This window comes from Chiloscyllium punctatum, chromosome 16, assembly GCF_047496795.1.
Source record: "Chiloscyllium punctatum isolate Juve2018m chromosome 16, sChiPun1.3, whole genome shotgun sequence".
NCBI classification, from domain to species: Eukaryota; Metazoa; Chordata; class Chondrichthyes; order Orectolobiformes; family Hemiscylliidae; genus Chiloscyllium; species Chiloscyllium punctatum.
In genome coordinates, this window is record NC_092754.1 from 26,999,072 (window position 1) to 27,012,986 (window position 13,915).

General features: G+C 43.6%; 1 protein-coding gene across 4 annotated transcripts in view; it reads left to right on the plus strand.

Moving 5' to 3' along the window:
* Positions 1–13,915, plus strand: part of fam131c (family with sequence similarity 131 member C) — a 96,401-nt gene that overhangs the window by 47,424 nt on the left and 35,062 nt on the right. The window contains exon 1 of one of the 4 annotated variants that reach the window (XM_072586558.1): positions 4,670–4,922. The exons of the other annotated variants lie outside the window; for them this stretch is intronic. Within the exon in view, the coding sequence (XP_072442659.1) occupies positions 4,901–4,922 (22 nt within the window). The 5' untranslated portion in view covers positions 4,670–4,900. Of the gene's footprint in view, positions 1–4,669; positions 4,923–13,915 lie in introns of those variants that run through there. 4 annotated transcript variants of the gene reach the window in all.

A 13,915-nucleotide genomic window follows, 5' to 3' on the forward strand; every position in this document is an offset into this window, starting at 1 on the left:
TCTTTGGATTGTGGGAGGAAACCAATGCTGACACAGGGAGAACGTGCAAACTCCACACAGACGGTCACCAAAGACTGGAACTGAACCCAGGTCCCTGGCACTTTGAGGCAGCAGTGCTAACCACTGAGCCACCGTGCCACCCAGATGAGGCTTAGTGTTGAACATTGACAAGCAATGCTCTTCTTTTCCCTGTTAGCTAGTCAATCTTTTATCCAGATCAATCTCCTACACCTTGCACCATAAGCTTTTATTTATCACAAAAACTTTGAAGTGGCACCTTATAACGTGTCTTCTGCAAATTGAAGTTACAATGTTTAAAGGACATTTGGATAAGGACATGAATAGGAAAATTTGGATGGATATGGGCCAGGAGCAGGCAGGGGGACTAGTTGAGTTTGGGATTATGGTCAGCATTGACTGGTTAGACCAAAGGGTCTGTTTCCATGTTGTATGACTTTATGATTCTGTGAGATCAGTTATTCTTCTTTTATCCATAACACAAGTTACTTCCTCAAAGAGCTCCAACTGGTTGGGTAAACGCAATGAGCCAGATTTTCTGGGGAGTGGCAATCTCACCCAGGGTTACCTACAGCCTGTCTTTTTTATGAGGGAAGGGTGCTCCACATTTCTGAGAGTACATTCTGCTCAGGTTTCCCTCAGAAATGTGGAGCTAAACTTCCACTCTGAACATTCGGAGAGCACAGAGCTCTTCCAAACCACATTGTCTTTCCACAGCAGTCAGCTGCTCATATTCAGAAACTTTAAAGATCCTGACAGTTGCTCTCAGAAGACACATGGGTTCATTAAGTGTGATGCTAGGGTGTTAGGAAGGGAGGGTGTCATCAGGGTAGGAGGTAGAGTGTCAGGTACCAGCTGGACAAGCTCTCACATGGATGGACGCCATGGGAAGTGGATAGGGGGTGTCAGGTGGCAAGGAACCAGGTAAGAGATATTGTGTCCAGGGAAGGTCAGGCAGTTGTGGAGGTGGGGGTTAGGGGAAGAGGGTGAGAAATTGGGTCCAGCAGATGGTGGGGTGAGTGGGTGTTGGGTGTTTGGGGGATTGGGGTTCGGATCTGGCAATGAGGGAATCAGGGCACCTCTGATGGTGAGTGGAGATGGTTGAGGGTGCCGGATTATGTCTGATTGGATAATGGGACAGAAATGGATGGTCCGCTTGGACCAAAAAGCAGGGAGCAGGAGCGGTTGAATGTGGTCTGGGGCTTGGGTCAGGTTTGCATTTCTGTGGCAGAAAGGGAGTGGGTTGGATTGGGGAGTGGGGAAAGGTGGGAGGGTGCGGTGTTGTGGAGTCAGGCTGGGTCCAGTGGAGGGAGAGGGATTTCTCAGATCAGGTCTAGCCTGATCGCAGCTTGGTCTCGGGTTGGCAGGAAGAGTGTTTGGTGGTATGTGGGTGGTGGGTGGGGGGTGGTGTTGAATACAGGTTGTGGTGAGTGTATTTCGTCCCCAGGGTGAGGGTGAAGGGTGCATCAGATCCCAGTGATTTGCTGGAGCAGGAGGCCCCTGGGTGGGGTGTCAGTTCTCAAAGGAGGTCTCAGGTCAGGGTCTGGAAGGTATATGAGATCTGGGGGAGGTGTGGTTGGGGCCGGGATGAGGTAAGGATGGGGTCAGTTGAACAGCTGCTCAGAAGTTAGGCTAGGTATTAAATAGTCTAACATTTCCTGAGTCACTATTTTACTTAATTTCATCAGAACCATCAAAATCTCCAATTAAAAGAAGATTTTCAGGGAATCTTAGGGGTTAAGGGGATTTGCCCAGAGGAAAATGCAGTTTCCCAGACAATTCCTTCACATAAACCTTTGATCTCACTGGCTGTCTAGTCAGCGGAAAATCCTGTCTGATTTCTCGTGCATAAAATCATGTCGACTCTGCCTGATTTTGTTGACTCTTTAAAGTACCCTGTTAAAAATGTCTTTAATCACAGATTCTAACATTTTCCCTCTGAAAGACTAACTGGCATGTAGTCTCCAACCTCTTGTCTCACCTTTTTGAATAAAGAAGCTACATTTGGTATTTTCTAATCTAATGGAGAATTCTGCAAATCGAAAGAATTTTGCAAAATAAAAACTATCTCACTACCAACTTCTTTTAACCTCTGCGGATGGAGTCCACTACGATCTGGGGACTTGCCAGTTCACAGCTCCAATAATTTGCTCTGTATCACTTCCATATTTTAAAATTTGATTGTAACTTCCTCAAGTTACTCCCTTCCTTCCAGTTTCCGGTTTACTGTTGTATCTGGGATGATACTTAAATCCTTAATAGTGAAGACTGATGAAAAATACCCACTCGATTCACCTGCCATCTCCTTATTTTCCAATATTAATTCGCAGACTCACTTTCCATGCTCCCAATGCCCACTTTGTTAACTCTTCTCATTCTTGAACATTTATCGCAAGTCTTACCGTTTTTAATATTTCTAAGCTGTCTTATTCTTTGTTCTAATTTTCCAAGCCTTGTTCTTTTTTGTCATTATTTGCTCTTTTTAAACTTCTGTCTAATCTTCAGAACTGCCAGCCAACTTTGTGAAATTACATGCTTTCTTTTCAATTTAATACTTTCTTTAAATTTTCAAGTTAACCACAGATATTTTCTCCTCCCTTTGAGATTGTTCTTACAATCTGGAATGCACCTATTCGGTAACATCCCTTTAAATGTCGGCCACTGCATCTTTATTAACTTATCCTTTAACCTAATTTCACTTTAGCTAGCTCTGCTTTTGCCTCCTTATAACTGCTCTTATTTAAGATACTATTACTCGTCTTGCACTCACTCTCTTACTTCCCATATTATGAGGTTCTCTAGTTTTGAGTTTGAGAGTTTGAGTGTGGAACATATCAACAGTACAATCCACCTTCCCCCATTGCTGGTGCCAATGCCACACAAACTGGAACCTACTTCTACCACATCAGAAATTGAACCAAGCATTCATTCCTTGATCTTATTTACCAGACGCCAATGTGAATGTGGGTCAGGTTAGCAATACAGGAATGTAACATCAGCCACAGGTCTGCAGGTCATAGGGTCGAAGAAATGTACAGCACAGAAACAGACCCTTCGGTCCAACCCATCCATGCCGACCATATATCCCAACCCAATCTATTCCCACCTGCCAGCACCCGGCCCATATCCCTCCAAACCCTTCCTATTCATATACCCATCCAGATGTCTTTTAAATGCTGCAATTGTACCAGTCTCCACCACTTCATCTGGCAGCTCATTCCATGCACGTACCACCCTCTGCGTGAAAATGTTGCCCCTTAGGTCTCTTCTCCTCTCAAACTAAACCTATGCTCTCTAGTTCTGGACTCCCCCACCTCAGGGAAAAGACTATTTATCCTATCCATGCCCCTCATGATTTTATCAACCTCTATAAGGTCACCCCTCAGCCTCCGATGCTCCAGGGAAAACGCCCTAGCCTATTGAACCTCTCCCTGTAGCTCAAATCCTCCAACCCTGGCAACACCCTTCTAATTATTTTCTGAACTCTTGTGCCTATATAGGTTTCAGTGCTCCCAGACAAACAAAAAGTTTTTAATTCTTTGGCGGTTCAATCAAAGGTCCCATGCCATTATTCCATGAATGCCAACAGAGTTCCCCCAGTGTCCTGGTCCAAACCGATCCCTCAACTAACATTGCTAAACAGAAATCAGCAGATTGTACGATGAATGATCAAATCTTTATTTGCGGGATAATGTTGAAGGTAAAATGTCACGCTTCCCCACAGTCACACAATCAACTGAATTCAAATATTCGATTGGCTGCAATTATAACTAAGGTTTGAGGTTATGACAGGCACCATAAAAATGGAATGTCTATCCTTCCCTGAAGTTCAGTGTCTTGGCTCATTTTCATGGCCAAGGTGGGTGCCTGCTCCAATCCACCAGTGCTGCTGTGATCAGAGCGCAAACCCTTTAACAAAATCAAATCATTAAGTCATGATCACATTGCTGCCTTAGGGGGCCTGCTATGCTCAAATCGGCTGCCACATTGCCTGCATTATATCTACAACCTACATTTCCACAGTGTTTCATTGGCTGAAAAATATAATGGGACATCCTGAACTCGTGACAGGTGCTATCAAAATGCAAACCTTTTTCTTAAAAAATTCCCAAGTTGTGGGAATCAATAACAATTTGTTAGCCCATCCCTGCTGGCCCTAGTTTGTCAATGGCAGAGAGATCCTGAGGATTTACAAGGTGAGCTATTCAGCTCAGAATTCCAGTTCCTGATCTGCTTTTGCACGGTTGATCAGTGGTAACCCCCTGGTATTGATGGTTTAGGATTCGTGGTGGTAATGCTGTTGAATAGTAAGATTAAATGGGCAGTCTTTTCTTTTCTGAGGCATTCCATCCCTGGAAGTGATGAGGGATTTTCCTTCAGCTTCTACCTCAGTAGTTTTACCTCAAATCTTTTTTTGAGGAACACGGGGCCACTTTACAGAAGCGATTATTGAGTTGGTGGCAATGGCTCCTTCACCGCAGGTTGCGCCATTGCTGACCCAACCAATCCGACCCATTGAAGAAGGTTGGTTGCAACAGGTTGGTTAATGGATCAACGAGGAGGATAGTCAACAGAAGCAAGAGCCGGATCCAATCAAGAGCCTGGTGGTGAAGGAGTTAATGCCGAGATGCAGCGAGAGTGACAGCCTGGTGTCCTGTTCCTGTGTGTTTGTGGCTGTGTTTCAGTTCAGCTCAGAAGTGCAGAAGTGGGCCTCCGAGATTGATTCCACCGACGTCAAAGCCAGCTGCCTCAGCAAGCATTGTGTTCAAGGTACTCTAGGGAAGACCATACAACCCAACAACAACAAAAAAAAAACCCCGATATGTTGCATTTTTTAAAAGGTAGCAGAGGATAACTCGTGCTCCTGCCTTCGCTGCTCATCATGGGTTGCTGCATTTCCAGAGGTGAGTCCACATTGTGAAAAATAACCACTCACTCTCGAATCAGCCTGCCCCTCTCATTGTCTGCTTGCCATCGCCCCTCTAGCTGGGGGGTTAAATAGATGTCTTGAAATTGCAAGGCAACACTGTGCTATATTGGCAGATTAAATCAATCTGTTGTTGCTATGGTTACATGTATCAATGGACCAGGACTTCACTGTCAGTGTCAGGGCTTTGTTTTAGAAAGAGAGAGAAATAAGGCAAGGATACCTAATGTTACCCACAGTACAGGTTTATCAGAATATTCTAGAAAAAAGCACAGTCACGTTTTCTGTGCTGGGCTTTTTAAACGCATGGCATTTTAATCTTCTGTAATTGTGGTCAAAGCTATGAATCCTATGGCCGTCCTTGATAACGGAATCAAATTGGATGCCATGGGAGTTGACCAGCAATCACCAACAGCAGCTGGCATGCCTGGTATTCCTGACCCATCCCCGATTTCTGAAGGGAAAGCAATTTGATGTGATTCAGTCACTTGCAAGCTCATAGCAAGAGCCAACATGTGCAGGACTGGAGTCACATAGACAACAGGCCTGTTCCCCTGTGGGACATGAGTGAACAAGTTTGATTTTTACAACCGCCTGACAGATTTGTTGTCGCTTTTACAGATACAATATATTTAAGGCCAGATTTTAAAAACTAAACTCAAACTGCAAAGTGCAGTGTTCAGGCGCATCGATCTTTAAAAGTGTCACGTGCAGGTAGAAAAGATAATCAAGAGAGCTAATGGCATACTGGCCTTTATATGTAGAGGACTGGGGTACAAGGAAGCAGAAATTACACTGCAGTTATACAAAACCCTTCTTAGACCCCTCTTGGAGTAGGAAAAAGTGAGGGCTGCAGAAAAATCCTGATCAAGGGCTTATGCCCGAAACGTCGATTCTCCTGCTCCTCAGATGCTACCTGACCTACTGTGTTTTTCCCCCCTTGGACTATTCTGAGCAGATCTGGGCACTACACTTTGAAAAGGTATATTGGCCTTGGAAGGAATATAATGTAGGTTTATGATGCCAGGATTTCAGGGGTTTAAGTTGTGAGGAGAAATTATAGAAATTAGGCCTATTTTCTCTATTATTCAGAAAGTTATGGTGTTCTGATTGAAGTCTTCAAGATATTAGCAGGAAAAGACACTATAGATAAAGATAACTATTCCCACTGGTTGGGGATTCTAGAACTAGGCAGCATAGACTAAGAATTAGGACCGACCATCCAGAAGAGATGTTACGAAGCACTTTGACACACAAAGGATCGGAAATGTTTGGCAGCCTCTTCCAAAAATGAAATTGGATGCTGGATCAGTTGTTAGTGTTAAATCTTAGATAAGTATTTGTTAGGCAAAGGGATATGGCTCAAAAGCAGGAATATGGAATTAGCTCACAGATCAACCATTATCTCATTGATCAGTGGACTTAGTTCGATGGGCTGAATGGCCTAATCCTGTTCAAAGTTCCTAAGAGCTGAACTCATGCCTTCTGCATTATTAATCGTTCATATGGCAACTATTGGAAATTGGAACATAGAATATTACAGTGCAGTATAGGCCCTTCAGCCCTTAATGTTGCGCCGACCTGTGGAACCAATCTGAAGCCCATCTAACCCACACTATTCCATTCTCATCCATATGCCTATCCAATGACCATTTAAATGTCCTCAAAGTTGGTGAGTCCACTACTGTTGCAGGCAGTGCTTTCCACACCCCTACTACTCTCTGAGTAAAGAAACTACCTCTGACATCTGACCTATATCTATCACCCCTCAATTTAAAGCTATGTCTCCTCATGCTAGCCATCGCCATCCGAGGAAAAAGGCTCCCACTGTCCAACTTATTTAACCCTCTAATTATCTTATATGCCTCAATTAAGTCACCTCTCAACCTTCTCTCTAACGAAAACAGCCTCAAGTCCCTCAGCCTTTCCTCGTAAGATCTTCCCTCCATACCAGGCAACATCCTAGTAAATCTCCTCTGAAACCTTTCCAAAGCTTCACATCCTTCCTATAATGCGGTGTCCAGAACTGTACGCAATACTCCAAATGTGGCAACACCAGAGTTTTGTACAGCTGCAGCATGATCTCATGGTCCTGAAACTCAATCCCTCTACCAATAAAAGCTAACATACCGTATGTCCTCTTAACAACCCTATCAACTTGGTTGGCAACTTTCAAGAATCTATATACCTGGACACCGAGATCTCTCTGTTCATCTACACGACCAAGAATCTTACCATTATCCCAGTACACTGCATTCCTGTTACTCCTTACAAAGTGAATCACCTCACACTTTTCCACATTACACTCCATTTGCCACCTCTCAGCCTAGCTCTGCAGCTTATTTGTGTCTCAGTGTAACCTACAACATTCTTCATCACTATCCACAACTCCACTGAATTTAGTATCATCTGTTAATTTATTAACCCATCCTTCTATGCCCTCATTCAGGTCATTTATATAAATGACAAACAACAGTGGACCCAAAACACATCCTTGCAGTACCCCACTAGTAACTGAACACCAGGATGAATATTTCCCATCAACCACAACCCTCTGTCTTCTTTCAGCTAGCTCTCAATCCCATGACTCCATATTTTGTGCGGTAGCCTACCATGGGGAACCTTATCAAATGCTTTACTGAAATCCATATACACCACATCAACCGCTTTACCCTCATCCACCTATTTGGTTACCTTCTCAAAGAACTCAATAAGGTTCGTGAAGCACAACCTACCCTTCACAAAACTGTGTTGTCTATCACAACTTGGGCAGCACGGTGGCACAGTGGTTAGCACTGTTGCCTCATGGCGCCAGAGACCCGGGTTCAATTCCTACCTCAGGTGACATTCTCTGCTGGGTTTGCTCCAGTTTCCTCCCACAGACCCAAAATGTGCAGGTTAGGTGAATTGAGAAATGCGGTGCTGGAAAAACACAGCAGGCTGACGAGCAGGAGAATCAATGTTTCGGGCATAAGCCCTTCTTCAGCACCATATTTTTCAACTCTGGTACTCCAGCATCTGCAGTCCTCACTTTCTCCAGGTTAGGTGAATTGGCCATGCTAAATTGTCCATAGTGTTAGGTGAAGGGGTAAATGTAGGGGAATGGGTCTGGGTGGGTTGCGGGTCAGTGTGAACCCGTTGGGCCGAAGGGCCTGTTTCCACACTGTAAGTAATCTAATCTAATATTATTCCTCTCTGATGATTATAAATCCTATCTCTTATAACTATTTCCAACACTTTACCCACAATTGAAGTAAGGCTCCCAGGTCTATAATTTCCGGGGCTATTTCTACTCCCCTTCTTGAACATTCGCTATCCTCCAGTCTTTTGGCACTATTCCTGTAGATAATGACGACATAAAGATCAAAGTCGAAGACTTGGCAATCTCTTCCTTGGCTTCCCAGAGAATCCGAGGATAAATCCCAAGCAGCCCAGGGGACTTAACTATTTTTACATTTTCCAGAATTGCTTACAGGTCCTTATGTACCTCAATCCCATCTAGTCTAGTAGCCTGTGTCTCAGTATTCTCCTCAACCATACTGTCTTCTCCTTGTGAAAACAGACGAAAAATATTCATTTAACGTTTCCCCTATCTCCTCTGACTCCCCGCACAATTTCCCACTCATATGTCTGATTTGCGCTAATCTTTTTCTGAACGTTTTTTTTATTCCTGATATACCGATAGAAATCCTTAGGGTTTTCCTTGATCCTATCAGCTAATGACTTCTCATGTCCCCTCCTGGCTTTCCTTAGCTCTGTCTTTAGGTCTTTCCCGGCATTACTTGTAACTCTCAAGCACCCTAACTGAGCCATCACATCTCATTGTAACATAAGCCTTCTTTTTCCTCTTGACAAGAGAGTCAACCTCCTTAGTAAACCATAAGTCCTGTGCCCGACCAGTATATACTTATCAAGGACCTGCACTAGCTGGCCCTTGAATAAGCTCCACATTTTAATTGTGCCCATTCCTACAGTTTCCTTCCCCATTCTATGCATCCTAAATCTTGCCTAATCGCATTGTAATTGCCTTTCCCTCAGCCATAATTCTTGCCCTGCGATATATACCTATTCCTTTCCATCACGAAAGTAAACATAACTGAATTGTGGTCACTATCACCAAAGTGCTCATCTTCCTCCAAAGCTAACACCTGGCCTGTTTTACTACCCAGTACCAAATCTAATGTGGCCTCACCTCTTGTTGACCTGTCTACACACTGTGTTAGGAAACCCTCCGGCACACACTGGACAAAAACTGACCTATCTAAAGTACTTGAACTATAGTATTCCCAGCCAATATTTGGAAAGTTAAAGTCCCCCATAACAATTACCCTGTCACTCTCGCTCCTATCAAGGATCGTCTTTGCTATCCTATACCCTACATCTCTGGAACTATTTGGAGGCCTATAGAAAATTCCCAACAGGATAACCGCTCCTTTCCCTGTTTCTAATCTCAGCCCATGCTACCTCAGTAGAAGGATCCTCAAACGTCCTTTTTGCAACTGTAATACTGTCCTGGACTAACAATGCCACACCACCCCCTCTTTTATCATTTACTCTGTTCTTGCTGAAACATCTAAATCCAAAACCTGCAACAACCATTCCTGTCCCTGCTCTACCCTGAAATGGCCACAACATCGAAATCTCACATACCAACCCATGCTGCAAATTATTCCAGATGCTCCTGGCATTGAAGTAGATACACTTCAAACCAATTTCTTGCCTGCCGGTGCCTTCTTGCGATCTTGAAACCATAGTTCTGACTTCACTACTCTCAATCTCCTGTATACTTGAACTACAATTTTGGTTCCCACCCTCCTGCTGAATTAGTTTAAACCCACCCGAAGAGCATTAGCAAATTTCCCCCTCAGGATATTGGTACCCCTCTGCTTCAGGTGAAGACCATCTCCTGTGTAGAGGAAACCAACCCCAGAAAGAATCCCAATTATCCAGGAATCGAAAACCCTCCCTCCTGCACCATCCCTGTAGTCACGTGTTCAACTCCTCTCTCTCTCTCCCTATTCCTCACTTCACTGGCACATGGCATGGGCAACAAACCAGAGATAACAACTCTGTTTGTTCTAGCTCTAAGCTTCCACTCTAGCTCTCTGAATTTCTGCTTTAAATCCCTTCCTACCTATGTTGTTGGTGTCTATGTGGATCAGGACTTGGGGCTACTGCCCCTCCCCCTCAAGAGTCCTGTAAACACAACCAAAGACAACATGAACTCTAGGACCTGGGAGGCAAGACACCAACCGTGAGTCTCAAATAATGATGACATAAAGATCAGAGTCAAAGAATCGGCAATCTCCTCCCTGGCTTTGTTGATATTTGTTTGACAATACAGAGCTTGTGTATTGTTGAAGAAAAGACATATTTTGTCATCAGGACATTTCACAAGAATACCAATTCAAGGGGAAAGCCAACATTTACATAGTATAACAGGAGAGTGCTAATTGGTTGATAAGTGGACTTTGATTGGTAAAGACTTGTCGTGGAGAATACAACCATTAATGATGATTGACAGTTAACAGCCAGGCTTTGATTACATTTTAGCTCAGTGGTTAACACTGCTGCCTCACAATGCCAAGGACTTGAGTTTGATTCCACCCTCAAGCGACTGTGTAAGGTTTGCATGTTTTCCTCATGTCTGTGTGGGTTTCCTCCTACAGTCCAAAGATGTGCAAGGTAGGTGGAATGGCCCTACTAAATTGCCCACAGTGTCCAGGAAAGTACAGGCTAGGTGGATTAGCCATGGGAAATACGTGGTTTATGGGGATAGGATAGGGAGGTGGGTCTGGGTGGGATGTTCTTGGGAGGGTTGGTGTGGACTCAATGGGCTGAATGGTCTGCTTCCACACCATAGTGATTCTATGAACCTGGGTTGGCTGACTCTGACTGGTTAGGGCATTGCTCTGAGAATGACTGTGACTTATTTTGTTGAGTTGAAACACGTGTAGTATGTGTACATGTTCTTTCTGCCTGCATGAGGTGGTCTCATTTACATTTTAAACGAAGTGTGGCTGTTAACTGTCAATCTGCATTCATGGGTGAATTTCCAAGACAATGTCTCAACCAGGACTCTCCTCTCATGCAACATAAATGTTGGTTTTACTCTTGAATTGATATTCTTGCAAAATATCCTGATGAATACAAGATGAAAATCTTTGACAAAATGTGCCTTCTTTTCAGCAAGGCCTGGGAACAGGCAGGGAGAAATTCTGACACTGCAGGCGTCAGTAAAATGAAAGGCAATTAATCCAGTGGTTGTAATGAATTGAAGAGGGAGGAGGTAGAGATAGGGAAGGGCAGGAAGAGTGAGTGACTGAGAATAGAGAAAGAGAAATACGTGGAGAGTGAGAGATGGGGAGGGCAGGAAGTATGGAAAGAGAGGAGGTAAGAGTAAAGGAATGGAGAGGATGTAGATAAGAGATGGAGTGAGCAGAGGTTTCAGAGGGCATTGTAAGAGGTGAGTCCAGTGAGAGACAGGAGACAGCCAAGGCTTAACACAAACTGGTAGACCATAGATTATCTTGAGGGAATGTAAGATGACAATATCATTGGTGGAAAATTGGACAGAATCTTATAGAGGCCTGAGCAATGTGAGCTGTGGTGAGGTTTGTGACAGAATTGTATGAGAAGTCCCAGTGAAGTCTGCCTGGATGTCAAACATACCTCACTGCATCCTCTTTTCATCTGATTGGTGTCAAGACATGTTTCTCGCTAGGCAGTGGCAAGTTGCCTATGAAGGGGGATTATAACTTGTTAAATGCCTTTTAATGCTACAATCCACCCCATTAATTGTCAGCTTCCCATCTAACCAAAATCATAAAGCAAGCTAGATATTGAGAATTCTTGACATGGAGGTCAGTGCAAGTACCTGGCGACTATAGTTCACTGTGTGCTCCAAAGGACCTCCATGTTGGGCACTGAGTATCTGCATCTCAGGACAGACTCCATGGGCACTGGCCACATCTGATATATGCCACCCTGTAGGCACCCTCATGACACAACTCTTTAAGAGAGGAAGTGGGAGAGAGGAGAACGACAGACCTATTAACTTGGTACCAGTAAGTAGGGAAAATATCAGAATTGATTATAAAGGATGTAATAATTAAACATTTATAAATTAATGACAAAATTGGGCTAAATCAATATGAACTAATGATGGCAAAATCCTATGTGACAAACTTGGATTTTTTAAGGATGTTATTAGGGTATAGACAAAGGGGAACAATCTCTGATCCATTTACAATACACTTCTGTACATCAATGGGCCATTTCACACTCTAACAGTAACTCCACTGGATGCTCACCACATCCTTAAAATCTGTGTGCATCCTCTGGCTTTGATCTTTCTTTTGGCTTTTCTGCAAATAATTCTTCGTCCTTTTGCCAATCTGGCATTTTCATTTGACCTAAACATATCTTGTTCTGCCATTAATACCCTCTATTTTGTGATTGACAGTCTCAGAATTCTGCACATGTTGATGATTACCTTGTAAGTAAATGCATCTTCCTGTTCTCGACCAGACCAAACCCCCTCAAAATATATTAAAAAGGTAGCCTTGACACTAATGTTAATTTTCTTATTTTAAAGGTAAGTGTAAGGCGCTGTGTGCCAGATGCAATTCAATTGGTCAAACTACCAGATTTAAAGCAAATCACTGAATATTCATACACTCTAATTAAAACACAACAGAAGAAAGAATAAAGAAAAATTGGTTTAGCTGTAACACAATTGGAAAACTTAACAGAATAATAGTTTTTTTTAGATTACTTACAGTGTGGAAACAGGCCTTTCGGCCCAACAAATCCACACTGCCCCACTGAAGCGCAACCCACCCATACATGTACCCCTCACCTAAAACTACAGGCAATTTAGCATGGCCAATTCACCTAATCTGCACATCTTTGGACTGTGGGAGGAAACCGGAGCAAACCCACGCAGACACGGGGAGAATGTGCAAACTCCACACAGTCAGTCACCCGAGGCGGGAATTGAACCCGGGTCTCTGGCGCTGTGAGGCAGCAGTGCTAACCACTGTGCCACCGTGCCGCCCAAAGTTTAGTTAGTACTAAACAGTAACTGTTCGAAGACAGAAGCATCCTATAAACACACCCTTGGCAAAAGGCAACTTCAGAAAATCAGGTTGTCTCATGCACAACTCCAGCAACCCAGGAAGAAAATAACATCAGGAGAACTCTGAGAGAGGGTAGCAGGGAGAGATGTATGTCAGCAACAGACCCAGCCTCAGCTGCTACCAACAAACTAAGAAACAAATAGTCCTGGTTCTGTGAGAACTTGACCACACCCATTCATGCTGTTTTTATTGTTCCAATTTAAAAAAAAACCCAGGGCCTCATAAGCTGTTTTCTTTATGAGTTTTTAATAGACATGGAGTCATAGTGATGTACAACATAGAAACAGACCCTTCAGTCCAACTCGTCCATGCTGACTAGACATCCTAACCTAATCTAATCCCATTTGCTAGCATTTGGCCCATATCCCTCTCAACCCTTCCTTTTCATATACCCATCCAGATGTCTTTTAAACGATGTAATTATACTCACCTCCCCCACTTCCTCTGGCAGCTCATTTCATACACTCACCACTCTCTGTGTGAAAAAGTTACCCCTTCTCAGCACCTGTGTCTTAAATCCTAAAACAATCCAGGACAAAATGATCTCTTAAAGCCATAGTATCATCTCATTCCACAAATAGCCTGATAAGTTGTTGATTTTAAATCTGAGATAGATAATTAGGCAAAGACAGGCAAAGCCACGGGTTAGCCATAATCTCATTGAATGGTGGAACAGACTTGAGGGGCTGAATGGCCTTCTCCTGTTTCTATATTCCTAATTGAATGGGGTTCATATTTACCTAGAGTTGGCCTGTTGGAAAGGGTTTCTGGTGATTCCAGGAAAAGATTTAACAATGTGGGCGGGATGGTGGCACAGTGGTTAGCACTG